This window comes from Sipha flava, unplaced genomic scaffold (assembly GCF_003268045.1).
Source record: "Sipha flava isolate LNK unplaced genomic scaffold, YSA_version1 107_pilon_pilon, whole genome shotgun sequence".
NCBI lineage: Eukaryota > Metazoa > Arthropoda > Insecta > Hemiptera > Aphididae > Sipha > Sipha flava.
The window spans coordinates 1788655-1804357 of record NW_020271724.1 but is presented as its reverse complement, the minus strand read 5'-3'; the positions used below and the strand labels follow the sequence as shown (position 1 = coordinate 1804357).

The window sequence follows — 15703 nt, the reverse complement described above, 5'->3', positions numbered from 1 at the left end:
ATTTCACTATTTTTTATTGTTTATTATCTTTTATTACTTGTTGTGGTTGTTTATATCAGATGCATGGTCTTATATTTTATTTATTGTTTGTTTATATGATACTATCATAGACCATATTCGTATAAGATCTATGGATATTATAAATATGTATAGCTGAAATGTAGTATACAACATTTAGGTAAGGTGGTGGTGAATGGCTTAAACAGGCCTATCATGCATTTTATTTGAATAGGCCTTCATTTTAAACATTTTTAAAACGTATAAGACCTATACGATTAAGATCTAACGTGAAATTTCGTGTTTACACCATAGGCCATTATGGCTTTGTAGTTAAGGGAGGTAGCGAAGCCCCACACGACTCTTTTCAAGTAATATTCCTTTATGAACACAGTTTTAAATCATTGTATTGAGTGAGCTTCCCTTCTTAATTTTTCCTAATTCAAGCATTGCTTAATAATTAGTATCCACAATAAATACCAATGCGTTTACATTTTTTTAATGGGGTTTTTCTTATGAAATGTGAAACTAAAATATTTATTATTTTCATAAAAACGTTTATGTCCTATTGGTTGACTTTCTTGTAAAGTAATAGTGAAAATTATCATAAGTACATTGAAAAATAAAATGATATTGTACTTAATTGATGGAATTAATAAGATTAAACAAGTGATAAATTATATAAAATATTGACTGGAAGAACTACAAATATACATATACAAGAAATAAATGAGTTGATTATTAAATTGTTCGTAATTTAATTTTCTCTAATAGCAGGAACATAACAATACATTGTGTTGTATATTACTGTAGTACTCGAATGTGTATTATTATTTATTATACTGACGATCAGTGTTATAAATACAATAAAAGAATCATAACATTAAAAAAAAAAAAACAATTTATTTAATTAATATAAATAACACTAGTATGTATAATTCATCAGAGTATCCGGATTATCGTATGAAAACGTCTAAATCTTATTGTTGAATAAGAACAATGTATTTATAAATGTATATTATTACAAATATAAATTAATATTCATTCAGCTTACGTTATTTTGGACATCTGGGTCGCATCCGGCAAGTAGAAGTTCCCGACAGCTTTGATTGTGTCCGTTCTGGCAACACAGATGCAACGCTGATGACCCTCCGTAATTTTTGCGGTTCAAATCACTGCCGGAAGATGCGAGCAACGCCACCGTTTTGCTGTAACCCTTCCAGCTGGCTTCATGCAATGCCGTATTACCGTGCTATAAAATACAAATCGTTTTCTAAAAATATAATATAACTATATCAATACAGCACTATGTATTTAAAATATATATCAGTAAAAATAGGGCTCACTACAGTTGATTGTTCACCAATTGAAACGTGATTGATTTTATAAAACCAGATTTGACTTTAAATTAAATTAAAAACTAAACTAAAATTAATTATAAAAAAATTCTAAGACTAGAAAATATTGTATTTAATAGCTTAAGAAAATATTTTATAAATATATATCATATTATTATTATTATTATTAACTATATTTTGAGCTTGAGCTGATTTTGGAATTAACAGTGTAATCTATCCTACTTCATTAATTGAAAATAGTTTGCGATTTTGTGTATTTTTCATATCAAATGTATAACGAAGTTGATCAAACTTTATAATTAAGCGTGAAGTTCAAGCATAATTATATTATTTAATTATTAGGCATAGCTTTTTTTGTTTATAGTTGAATGTGTGATGAGGACCCTGTAAAGGTTCAGGCCCATAGGCTGTAGTTTATATTGTCTACGCATAAATCCAACCTTGCATATAATAATATGCGACCTACCTACAATAAAATTAAATAGTATTTCAGAGTTACTTACCAAGGTGTCGTGTAAATTGACGTCGGCATTGTGTCGTAGCAGCAGTCGCAACACGTCCAGATGACCTTCGGCCGCGGCGATCTGCACGGCCGAATAACCGACGGCGTCTCGCGCGTTAACATCCACAGATCCAGTGGCCAGTAATTCGGCAACGGAACTGCAGTCGCCCATCGACGAGGCATAGTGCAGGGCTGTCCGACCATCTTCTAACATTGGTTCCTTAGCCGGGTTCAGATCCACCATTCCAAGTTTTTGGCATTATCTGTGAGCATAAATAGTTGTTATTTTTTCATAGAATTATATTTATATGCGTTCGTTCAAATAATAAATATAGATAGATGTAATTTAATAAAAATAAGTTGTATAACCGAGGAACGGAATCAAAAACACACAAATATTCATACATTATTAAGATAAAAAAATAGTGTGATGAACAATACATCATAAATCATTGCCTAATCAGAATAAAACTCTCAAACATTTACATCGATCTAGAAAGGGTATCGTTGTCGAGAAAAAAAAATATGATAGAAATACGAAAGTCATTTGAGGCAGAATTGCAGACTCGATAATGTAAATTTGCTCGAAAAAACAAAAACATTACTCTGAAAGACGGTAAGAAACGTTTTTTTTTATATTTATGATGTACATGCCTTCTGTAGGTCCATAGACGTAACTTGGAAATTCATTAGGGGGTGCAAAAATATAATTACATATCTAACGAAAAGGGTGTCCGAGGCTTAACGCCGCTTTACTACCTACATATTATTGTATAAAATTATTCATTTTCTAACATTATGTTAGATAAGCGAAAATTTAAAATTAAGATTTAAAAAAAAAATGTATAGTAATAACTATAACCAGCTGTTTTGTACTTATTTTAAAACAAGGTATGTTAAATATCAGAGGGGTACTGCCCCTCCTAATTTATTCTAGGGGGGCAATTGCCTTCTTGCCCCCCTCCAGTTTATGTCTATGTGTAGGTCTGATAGTCTTATTGGTCAACATTTTATGAAAGGAGCATACAATGTTATACCTCCTACTCATATAATTCTAAAGCGTACATAATATGTTTGTCTGTTAAGTACCTATACTATGAATTATAGCATACTAATAATTAAAGAAGAGAATGTAATTGTCCTTCTCCTAAGTAGGTGCTTTTATTTATATTGCAGTTAACTCAATATATCCAATATACGAGCTACTCCTAGTTTAACTTTTATTATTTTATTTCGATATATAATATATATATAATACATACGACAAATCGTTGTCTGAATACCACAATTATCCTCCTCCCATTTTACATTTTTTTACATATAAAATATTTGGTGTTGATTTGTTATCACCCTACCTAAGTGTCTGAAAAACCTCACCAGCAGCTAATGTTATTTTATAATCATGATACTTGGGAAAAATTGTATATTTAATTTTGAAATACTACCTACTCCTAGGTCCCATATTGTTATAATAAATACTACAATTGAATTGATCTACATACGATGTTGTAAGAAGTGAATTATATAATTGGGAATCTCAAAACAAATATCTACACATATTTGTAAAATAAATGGAACTTGGCTAAATAAAGCAACAAAAACGTAGATGAACATTGAACTGGTGGCATTTTTGTAGAAACTTGATCTGCGGTACTTTGTTTTTTCCGTTTATTATATTTAAGATGTTTCAGCATATTATGTGTTATTACAATTACAATTAATTAGTTTATTTTTATATTTATATAATGATAATAATGATAAAATCTATTGTTCATCTTCTGATGAGAGTTCATCAATATCCGTTGGAGGATGTCTTGGGTCAGTTAAGGTAGCAATTATCTATTTCGGGTTTTGCTTCCTAGTTGGTAATGGCGGGCTCCGTCTGTCTTTAAGCTTGGCGTAGACATTTTTGAACAGGATTTTAATCCAGACACTTATTAGAGGTATTCCAGTATCATTGTAGATTTAGCGGCTCTTCATAAACTATGGTGCTTTTTGGCATATCATGATGAATTTATTTTGGAGAGTTTAAATTTATTTTTGTTTTAGTAGGAGAAGCTGCTGTCCAAACAGCGCCTATGAGTGAGTACAATATCGTATATACAATAAACAAGAAGCAGTACAGCCGTAAAGGTATGTATTGCTGATGAGTGAAAGCATCACGTTTGTTTAGTTACAACACGAACGTTACGTTTGTTATGTAATATAATTATGTGATATAGATATTTATTTTTATAATTTCAATAATATTTATTCGTGATGTTAGTACTATTAAAATAATGAATCTATACTTCAACACTTTTTTTAAAAAAAAATATAATGTTCATATCACAGAACGATATCTGTACATAAATTGTAGGTAAGTTATAACTAAAAATATTTAAAAACAGGTAAATTATTTAATTGAAGCATATTAAATACAATTTTAGGTATCTTATAACACACTATAGCTAAATTACCCGGCCTTGCCAGGGAGATAATTTATTGTTTCTTATTAGAGTAATTAATACTTCGATGAAAAAAAAAAAAATTAAAAAACACAATTATCTTATATTCTAATAATATTTATTTTTATTTATTTATACTATTCATTTACATATACCTCAAACGGATTTATTAAAACCAAAATATTTAGCAAATTATCCTAGGTTAATTTAAGGTTCCAAAAAGTGAAAAAAATTATATATATTCATTTTTATACATACTTCTTAGGTTATCAAAATAGTTAAAAAAAATTATAAATACACCACAACACTATTTTGTTCCTTAAAAATAAGATTTTTAAAATATTGTTTCTTATTAGACATCTTTATAGTATTAGAAAAACTACTATGTTAAGTTTCAGGTTCAAGTTTATACGTTTTGTCATTTTTGAAATATAGTGAAATATAAAAATAAAATTTTTTTCTTAACGAAATCAAATTAATTTAATAGTAATATTAAGTAGCCAATAGCTACTCAATATAAGATAATGATCGTGATAAATAGTTTCTAAAAAATTAAAAACATCTCTAATTTAGAATTTTCAAAATATTGGAATCAATATTTATCATTAGTCATATTAGTTGATAATAATACTATTTAAATTAATAAAATTTTAAAATGACAATTTATTTTTGTGAGTACTTAGTTTTTAACTTACTTTTTAATACAAATGTAATTTTGTATTAATGGCAAATGTTTTACTAATAAAATATTTTTTCAAGATGTATTTCATCTTAATAATAATTACCATTATTCATCGAATTATATTTTAGGACATATTATAACAACAAAACATGATTAATGTATATGAATAAAATACTAATTGTATAGCTATAGAATAATAAAATAACGTTATGTGTTATCTTTCTTTATTCTTTAGTCATTGTATTAATGACTACTTAAAAAAAAAAAAACGATAATTGTTTAATTCATAACTTTTACTTTTTTCACATATTCGGTCTTGACAACAGTAGACAAGAAATAATTTTTTATTTTATCAGTTAATACTATTTCTTACCTATAACCTTTTGTCATACGTTAAAAAAAAGTTAACAATATTTATTTTATTGGAAAAAAGTTTTTTTTTTAACTTATTTAAAGAAAAAGAAAAATATAGTGACATTCAGACTTAAAGGAGACTCTGTTATAATATTCTCACTTCAGTACCTACTTTACACGCCCAACACAAGTTATTTTAAAATATAATTTTAATTGAGAATTCAATTATTCTAGAAAAATCGACTTTTAACAAACTTTAACAATTCTAATAAATATTTTGCTAAAATTCTAGCTTACTTATATGTTTTTATGAATTTATTACTTTATCTAATTTTATCTTTTATATGGATGTAAATTATGAAACTCAGATAATTTTTCTGCTTACATATTTTTTTTTCTAAAAAACCTACCTACATTACCTACGTAGTGAATCGTGTAATTAAAAAGTCCACTTGCTTTGTACTGATTCTAGAAAATATTGTTCGTTAAACTCTATACAAATAAATATTAATCAAAAATAATAAAGTATAAGCCGTCATACCTAATACCTCATGGAACTAGGAATTTTTACGCCCGGGTAAAATGTTAAAATTACGCCCTATCTATAGACTAATAAACAAATACTCAAATAAATTGTGTTCTTATAATCAATATACAATCGTACTTATTGAGTTTTAACCTAATATCAGTATTTAACGAAGTTAAAAATATCAAATTAGTTGTTAATAATTACGAAAATTACACCCTCTAAAATTTTACGCCCGCGGATAAATCCCCGACTTCCCCCCCCCCCTAGATCCGGCCCTGACCTCATGTCTACGGTATTTGAAATACTGATATTTAGGAGTTCCCATAAAAGATAAATTGACTTTTAATTAATTTATTACAATATCACTTAATCCAAGGTCAATTTGTCGTCGGCGGCGTCGTCGGTAAAATAATATGAAATATTATTTGAGCAAGCATCCAGCATGTAAAAGGTTACGCGTTATCAGTTGTTTTTAAATAAAACACTTTAAATTATTAGTACAATTGTATTTATCACATTTTTTAATGTTTATTTTTTATGATTACTAAGCATAAAATAAATTGTTTACATATATTTACTGATATACAAATCATATATAAAGGCAAAAAATGAAAACATAATTCAGTATAACAAAATCGACACCAGTAAGACTTACCCAAAGCTGACTTACAGTGTTATAATTTTGTTATAAAACCGACACCAGTAAGACTTACAAAAAGCTGACTTACAGTGTTCGAATATAGTTTTAATACAATGTTTTTTGTAAATGAAAACGAATTATGCGACGCAGAAGTAATAGTATCCGACATGGAACAGAACAAGGAATCAACTGCAGTACATGGTACAGATGGCTCAAAGAAAAGGAAGAACTCGACAAAAACCGTTGCTCAATCGAAGAAGAAAAAGGAGACTCCGGAACAGATGACGAATCTGTTAAAAGAGACGCCAGTAACGAAATTATTCAATTTCTGCGAGAAAAAAATGGGAAAGAATATAATAACGGAGGACGATCAATTGGTGGGATTATGCGAAATAATCCAGAACAACAGCGACGGTACATTTCATCCGGCGGTCCTTTTGATTATTTGGGCAGTACATTGTCCAATGTTTGTGTAGACTCTTTATCATCCGATTCGTTGGACAGCACAAAATATACAGACTTGGTGGACGGAATTGGCGATTATGCAGTCGGAGGAGATGACGCAGATGTTGACCTATTTGAGGAAGAGTTTGAAGATGTCGTACACCAATATGCACGTTCAATATATTGTAAACCTGTGTCAGGAATACACAAGTACGTCTCTTCCCTCATTGTGCCAGATGGACCTGATGGAGTTCATAGAGCAATCGAAGAAATTGAAAAACTTATTGAGCGATACCCACCTAAGCACTGGTTTATCTACTCAAGTCACGGAGATCATATCCACGTGTCCCACATCTGCCCCAACTCAAATGAATCTTGTAGATGCCAATGGTTACAACGATCGACAGCTTGGGCAAAGTATGGAAGACGTAGACTTCGCAGAATTACTAGGGCAAGTCAACTCCAACCAATCGACTACGTCAACATACTTAGATACCTATCTAAAGCCCCTAGATTCGTCCACGGAGTTGGTGGCTTCGCAGAAGATGAACGATTACGTGATCGATATAAACATTTATCGGTATGTACTGAGGCAATATTTATTGAAACAACGTTTTATGCAATTAAACAAATACAATTATTATATTAATTATATTAGACCATTATCAAAAAAAAAGATTACTAATACTCCATTGAAATGGAATACAACTGCTCTTTTATATAACTCTCCAATGTTATCTGCAGTTCAAAATGTTTTGAACTTAGATTACAATGACGCTTATATTTTTATGCGTAATTTATGTTCATCGAGCATTGAGTTTCTAGAAATTTTTAATATTTTCGATTTTACTGCATCGTCAAAATTCAACGAATATATATTTTATCATAAAAGATGTTCAAAATGTACATTTGTACACGCTCCAATAAACACAGATATAGCAAATAATATTACGTTACAAATTAAACAAACTTATAAATTATTATCCAATGAGCAAATTGAACAAATAATAAATAAGTGTTGTATTAAAACTTATTTGTAACTAGGAAAGGAGATATCGTAGATCGGGACAAACAGGACTATTGGATGGGAGCGGAAGTGAGGTGTCGTGCGACGTTCAGTGCGAACAATCCATTGGTATACAGAACAAAGTGTCTTGTGAAATCAATGACACAAGAAATACAACTGGGACCAAACGCAAAACTAGTTCCAAAAAGGCGAGCCAACCCATTTGCGAGGAGAACGGTCCGTTAACGATATCTCAGCTCTTATACGAATATCCGACATGTCCTCCACACGCGTATTTAAACATAAAAGAATTTTTTAATAACACAAATTTGAATTGGATGTATACTGATAGCAAAGATGCACAACGTGACATTAGGAATTGGTGTGCTAAATTAAATTGGTGGACTTTAAAAGATTTTGATAATTATTATTCCGATCCTAAAGTAAAACCATATTTTAACGCTTATAATCGAATTCAAACTGATGTTTATTATGACGTAGAAACTTCATTAGAAATTGCTGATAAATTATTACGTCATCAATTTAATAATAACACTGAAAATATTCATATTTTTTTAACTGACTTATTAAACGTTATCGATAAAAGAATTCCAAAGTTAAATACAATCGCTATACATGCAGAACCAAATGCTGGTAAAAATTTTTTCTTTGACCCCATTGCTGCTTTTTTTATAAATTACGGTAGTATAGGTACTGCTAATAAAACTAATCAATTTGCTTTTCAAGAAGCAGCAGGTAAAAGGTTAGTTCTTTGGAATGAACCAAATTACGAAGCTGTTCATATTGAAAAATTAAAAGAATTATTAGCGGGAGATACTACCAGAGTACACGTAAAATATCAAGGTGACGCCCCATTACAAGGTCCACCAATAATTATACTGACTAATGAAATGTTGTCCATTTTTGGTATGAGTGCATTTCAAAGCAGAATTAGATTGTATAATTGGATATCTGCACCATTTTTACGAGATTATAATAAAAAAAATTTATCTGGTACTAAATCTACATTCGTTGTAGTTAATTGAGGTACAGCACACACTCCGACGTGTAGCGAAGGTTGAACTGTTCCATAGTTGGATTCACCGAAAGAACGTTTAACGTATTGACTCATTTCTAATGGTTCCGAATAACGGTCAAAATTGTCCGTAAAAATTTGATTCCATTGTGAATTTTGCAACAATTCAAAGTTTACTTGTTTTCTTTGCATTAAACCGGTGTGAGCATTGACTGTTGTTACATCGGGAATAACCATTGGTCCTGTATTTGCTACAATGAAATCCGTAACATTTGTACCTTTAGTAGTATTTCTACCATTGTGTACAGGTGTCCACGGTGCACTTAAAAAACTAACTTTCGGTTTATACGAATAGTTTAGTACAGTTTTCCCAATCATGGTACTAGCATCACACTTAGTTACGTGTTGATTAAATATAGGCCAACCTAATTTACCATCGTGTTGAGCATTATTAGCGTACATTGTGTAATAAACTGGAAATTGCATCGGTAGATTCATAAGTGAACACGGTAACGTTGCACCTTCTTTCCAATTTGGTTTCAACCAATCATCTTTGTCAGTTCCGTACATAGCAGACACTATTTTTTTAACAAATGAATCATCAACAGTGTTTACTTTGGTTGGTTTCATGGTATTTGTTCCCGATTCGAATTTGTAAACAGTGTTAAATCCTCTGGTTTTATTTACTAAACCTTGAGCGTATTGTATAAATTTATTCTGATTCAATGTTGCCAAGGTCGATGTACTTGCATTTGTTTCAAATGCTGTTCTCGGATTTCTCATGACAACTTTGACTTTGACTTCTTTAACCCTTACGCCTCGTATATTGGAAACAATACTATTAAATTCTGATGGTGACAAATAAAAATATGGTTTATCAACCGGTAAATACATCAGACCTGTTGTGCCCACACGTTCAGAAGCAAATCCATCAAGTGTGAGCTGAACGCTTGCCACACCGTAGCTAATAAGTGAGTGATTTTTTCTAAATACCATAATGTGTCCTGTTGTGTTAGGAATTGGACGATCCAACACAGCATTTTGAGTGCTAGGATTCCCAGTATCTGGGTCACCATCATTCGCATCCCCCGTACCAGGAAGTTTTGTCTTCTTTGCATCGGTGGTTGATGGCGAAGCATCGTTTGTTCGCTTAACTCCTTGCGTTCCACTTGTTGACGATATATTCATCGAATCAATAATTTTCGGTTGTATTTGTTTAATATTGTTATGTTCTTTTAGATCAGGATCTGTTTTCCAATCCCAATTGTCAGGTACACGAAATATATTCGTATTATCTTCTCCCACCTCCTCTATTGGCTCTTGTCCTAAAACATAAGGTGGTAAATTACGTCTACGTCTAGCAATGTTGTGTTGTTCAATTGCGTATCTTTTTTGTGAAGAATTTAATGACGACCAATTACTTCTAAAAGGAGGTGGGGGTCCTAGATATCGAAAAGTCATGCTTACCAACTTCAAATCTACGCCTTGATTTTGCTTTTGTGAACCACGTTATAGGTGAACTTGCTGTAGACGTAGAACCTGGATAGACCGCTTCGTTCGAGCCGAATGGATACACTGATTGTTCTGCCAATAATTCCATATGATTTTTAGCTTTCAAACCTGCCACTAGAGCCGCTGTTGTAAATGGTTGGTTACTTAAACACTCCTTCCATGCCGTTTGAATAGCTTTGTTATCTATTTTTTCAATTTCGTTTATCTGATTACGGTGTGTAATACTTGCATTATAATAATCAGCGTCATGTTCCATTGCTACCCAATCAGCGCAATGATCCGGTAGACGATTGAAATTCGCTTTTCCATTTGAATCTACTAATTTATTACCTGGTCCTACAAAATTTGTTCCCGGTAAAGTAATTCCTCCGTTACCTTTGTATTTATTTGTTTCCACATCATTTTTAGAATTTTCTAAATTCGACTGTACGGACTGTGCGACACTATTAGTAATACTAGGTGGCAACCAACCTATTGGATGCATGTTTAACGATTAACTGAATTCATTATTAAACAATATAATTATATATTACTTTAAAAATTTATTTATCAAAAGTTGGTATCACTGTTTGTAACCTTTTACATGCTGGATGCTTGCTCAAATAATATTTCATATTATTTTACCGACGACGCCGCCGACGACAAATTGACCTTGGATAAAGCGGCCGCCAACGGCATGGCCATGCTATGAAATCCACCTAACCTACGTAACCTAATCTACGTAAATTTGTCATGATAAATGTCTTTATAATATGGTACATACCTATTTCTCAATTTTCTCGATTTCTCTTTTTGATTTTTATCATATACCTATGTTACTATACCATGTTCTTAACCACTGTTTCACGACCCACTGATGTGATGTGGGATAAATTCAAAGAGTACCGCGAAGTATATTAAATTACACATTGATATTTGATATGATGAAAACATATTAAATTATATTGAACTTAAGAATTCTGATCCAATTATTTTTAACTAAAACAAAATATTAACACACAAGTAATTGTATAAGGTTCTCATTTGACCTTTACTTAATTTTTTTAAATTGTATCGCTGAGTATGAATTGAATTCGTAATTTTATTTTGTAATATAAATACTATTTATAGTTAAATATTAAAATACTTAAAATATTATTAAATCGCCGACTCAATGTATCGATGATAAAACATTGTGATAACTGGGCCCAACTAAAACGCTGTGGGGGGTGTCCCTCCTACAACCCCTCCCCCCTCGCGAAGGCCCTGATAGTGATACACAGAAAACTCAAAGGTAGTACGCGCAGAAAATTTCCTTTTATAAACAAAAGTTTTTATTACTTCTAACTGATATTGAATAAGAGAGTTCAAATTGTTTTTTATGATGACGATTGACTGCCAAAACTAGCTGAAATTTTGATCATTTAAATGTAGTAAATTTGAGTCGACAAGGCTCAAATACAAACATATTTTATGCTAGTGATAAGGTAAATGCATTCGTAAAAACGTTAGATTTATTTAATTTGATAGTACCCAAGAATCATTTTTCAGCATTCAAGACACTAAACAAATTTTGGGAAAACAACGAAATTGAGTCAAATTCAAATATAATTACAGATATTCCGGAACACCAGCGATCACTAAAATCCTATACTTTTCACAATATTTCCATGAGGGTAATTCAGAAATGAGATGTATCATAAACTTTTTCGAAGAGGATTATATTAAGAACATTTCAGGTATTATTTTATCAAAAGAATCATTCGTTGACCTAACCAGTGACTCTGTTCTAAAAATTGTTTTCATTACAAAATGATCTCAAATTTTTGGTTGAACGTGAAATACTGAGCGTTGTCTTTATAAGCTTTACAATTTCTAATAATTTTTGTGTAAACATATCAGTACAAAAATGTATTTTATACTTACTTTACACAAAAAATAACTATAGAAATAAATCAAACGTATAAAGTGATTAAAAATTACCAACATGGAGCCCGATATTGACATCATCGTTCGCTCAAAATAACACCAACCGTCTCATTAAAGTAATCCATAACAATTATAATAACAATAAGAATAATAATGAAACATATTTAATTTTTTTTTGTGCATTAAATACTTATATATATATTGTCATCATTTTTTTGTTCCAAGTAAAATAAAATTCTATACATGTAAAATAATGTATACATTTTTTATAAGTGAAAATAAAAGTTTTTAAGTCCGGTGATACGTGAAAATTTTCAAACTGTAAAGGTGGTACGTGGATATAAAATGATTTAAAACCGCTGATTTACATAGAAACACATAACATATTAAATACAACAAATTATGGGTTCGTTAAATTAACTTATTTAAACATTATTGTCAATAAATTTAAATTTATATAGCTTAACATTTAATTTACATAAAAACGTTTTTCTAATACCTAGCTTCTATACTATACTATATATTGACATCATGATTAATATTGTTACTAAATATATTAGGAATTATATAAACATTATATATTATAGTTACTTATACAGTTTTTTTAAACTATAAATTTAAGACGAGTTTAGATTTACAAATTATTGTTATAATTTCACGTTAATTATTATAAATAAGCATTTCGTTCATGTTATTAATACATATATTAATACTATATCTGCACCGACTAATAGAACCAAAAAATGAATATTTCTATTTTTCGAGAAATCTCTACGTCTCATTCAAACTCGTGACTCGTCAAGCATAATGTTACCGCGCATTTCCTGTTACAACATCTATCTGGAACGAATGCACACGCAGGTATCGAACTTGAACAGTTTTTTACGAATTGTTCTAATTAATAAACAAAATGCTTGTTTAACGGATTTCTACTACTTGAACACTACCTAAAAAATCTCCAGTATATATATATATATAAGGTTGCAGTATATTTATGCCTGTATAACTATTTACATTTTTTACCTATATAAACAAGAATTTTGCACACAATTGCTGCAATTCTAAAGTGCTGTCAATTTTATATTTATTGTCTCGACTTAGCATAATATGTTATATTAAATATTATTTTTACGGTTTTTAGCACATACGAATTGTCTATGGGTGGAAGACGGGTAATGTTTTTATGATATATTTGTATGTTGATATACCATAACAAATTGGATATCACATTTATGTCTTTCTGTTGTTTGCATTATATTATTATTTCTGTGGGTATACATACGTATTCAGGGCATATGGCGTCTTTTTTAAATTATATAACGGATATTCAGACGATGTGTATCGAGAGGATTGTATGTAAAATAATAAGAAAAAATAGCACAATCATTTTCCGAGCAAACACAGTTACGCGACTGCGACGTGCGTTCGCGTACACGCATTTGTTGTTTTAATACCAAAAAAATATATAATAGTATACATATTATAGCAAAATATTTAATTTTAGAAAAAAATTAATCGAATTTACAATAGATTAACATAAATGACTGGCAAATTCGATTAGTTTGTTTAAAATAAGGACGTGATCAGTATTATAAAAGATTTCAATACACAAATATGAAGGTATTATTACCGCAGCTAATGCACGTTTTCATAGATACCTCCGTTGCTCCGTCAATTCTATTATATTATTATTAACCAAAGTGCCTAGTATAACAAGGCAAGGTATACATCCCACTCACACTCATACGCTGCCCACTAAAATCTAAATCTATAATCTAAATTCTACAAACAATATTTTTTATTCTTCTATTCAATAATTCGTATTAACATTAATTTGTGATTATTAAAATTTAGTTAAATCACAGATTATATGATTATAATCATAATATTAATATAATATTATATTCATATAACCTGTGGTTAAATTAGTCTACCAACAGTGTTGCTTGGATACAAGACACAAATATATACTTTATAGATATTATACATGTTTTCTGTAGTTATCAGTACGGCTAGAATTTATATGCAATAAAAAATTGTATAATATTCATTTTATTTACCAAAATATGTAAAAATATACAAAAACAAATTTATATTATTTCTAAAATTTATATTTATCATAACTTGTTATTATTACATTAAATATTAGTTTATACTAATATAGTTTATAAGTCGTATTAATGAAATTAAATACTTCTGTACTGTCTCATAGTTTAAGTTCTAGATACCTGCATGTGGCCCATGCTAGTATCTAGTACTTAAATTACCATTAAATTAATTAATTTAATTAATTTACCATCCTGGCCGGCCCTTAACATTTAAATCCAGGCCGAGCCGAGCTTTATTTAAATGAAACACGAACTCCGGGCCAGGCTTTTAAATTTTTAAATCTATTACGGTCCGGGCCGGGTTTTTTCAGAATGTAAAAAACTTGTACAAATATTCAATTTTACTGATAAAACATTCTTTAGGGCCGAACCGAGTTTTGAAATATATTTTTACAGCTTTAGGCCCGTTTCACAACTGAGCGTTCATACGTGGCGTTTTTTAATTTACATTATTTAAGTTCATCATACGTACCGATCGAAAAAACCCATATGCACTCTCGTCAGTTCGGCGCGTATGAACTTAAATAATGTAATTCGAAAACGTGACACGATACGCTCGGCTGTAAAACACATTACTTATACGTTAACAGAAAGTCCGTACCGGACCGTGCCCAACATTTTTGGCCCGTGCAGACCTCTAATAAGTAGGTACGTCTTAAAATAATGAGTGGATAATTATATCGGTCGTCCGACCAAGATAAGATTATATACATAGTACATTTACGAGAACTAAAAAAATAAACGTTCATTAGATAAATACCATTTAAAATTAACAATAACTTAAAAATAATTAAATAAACTTGACATTTTAAGTTTAAAAATTAACAAGATTCTCAAAAATCTATAAATATGCAATTATATGAATTATGTTCAAAATATGCAAAAATATGCAAAATAAAAATGGTTTTATTTAATCGACAATAAGCCAAATCGTGGATATACTGAAAACCAATCAATTTGGACTTGAAAAAAAAACATGCAAATGCGTATAAATCCTAGCTCTAGTTATCGATAAGTTAAGGTAGTTACTAGGTAAATAAGGTGAATAAATACTTTAAAACATTTTATAATTAACAAATCTGGGCATTTTCGTACAAATATTTCTTAATTAACCTTATTATTAGGTACAGTTTAAAATAATGGTCTTGTGTATGATAAAAGTTTTAATATTTTATTTTAA

General features: G+C 30.0%; 2 protein-coding genes across 3 annotated transcripts in view; one reads left to right on the top strand and one right to left on the bottom strand.

Annotated features, from left to right (window-relative positions):
• LOC112686117 (ankyrin repeat domain-containing protein 6-like) overlaps window positions 1-15703 on the bottom strand; it is a 34268-nt gene that overhangs the window by 5824 nt on the left and 12741 nt on the right. For both annotated transcript variants that reach the window (XM_025558260.1, XM_025558269.1), the window contains exons 2-3: window positions 1859-2120; window positions 1052-1249 (exon numbers count right to left, since the gene is read on the bottom strand). In XM_025558260.1, the coding sequence (XP_025414045.1) occupies window positions 1052-1249; window positions 1859-2101 (441 nt within the window). In that variant the 5' untranslated portion in view covers window positions 2102-2120. The remainder of the gene's footprint in view (window positions 1-1051; window positions 1250-1858; window positions 2121-15703) is intronic.
• LOC112686107 lies at window positions 6485-9102 on the top strand. The gene is made up of 2 exons (XM_025558247.1): window positions 6485-7533; window positions 7998-9102. The coding sequence occupies exons 1-2, from the start codon at window positions 6649-6651 to the stop codon at window positions 9003-9005; spliced, it is 1893 nt and encodes a 630-aa protein (XP_025414032.1). The 5' UTR covers window positions 6485-6648; the 3' UTR covers window positions 9006-9102.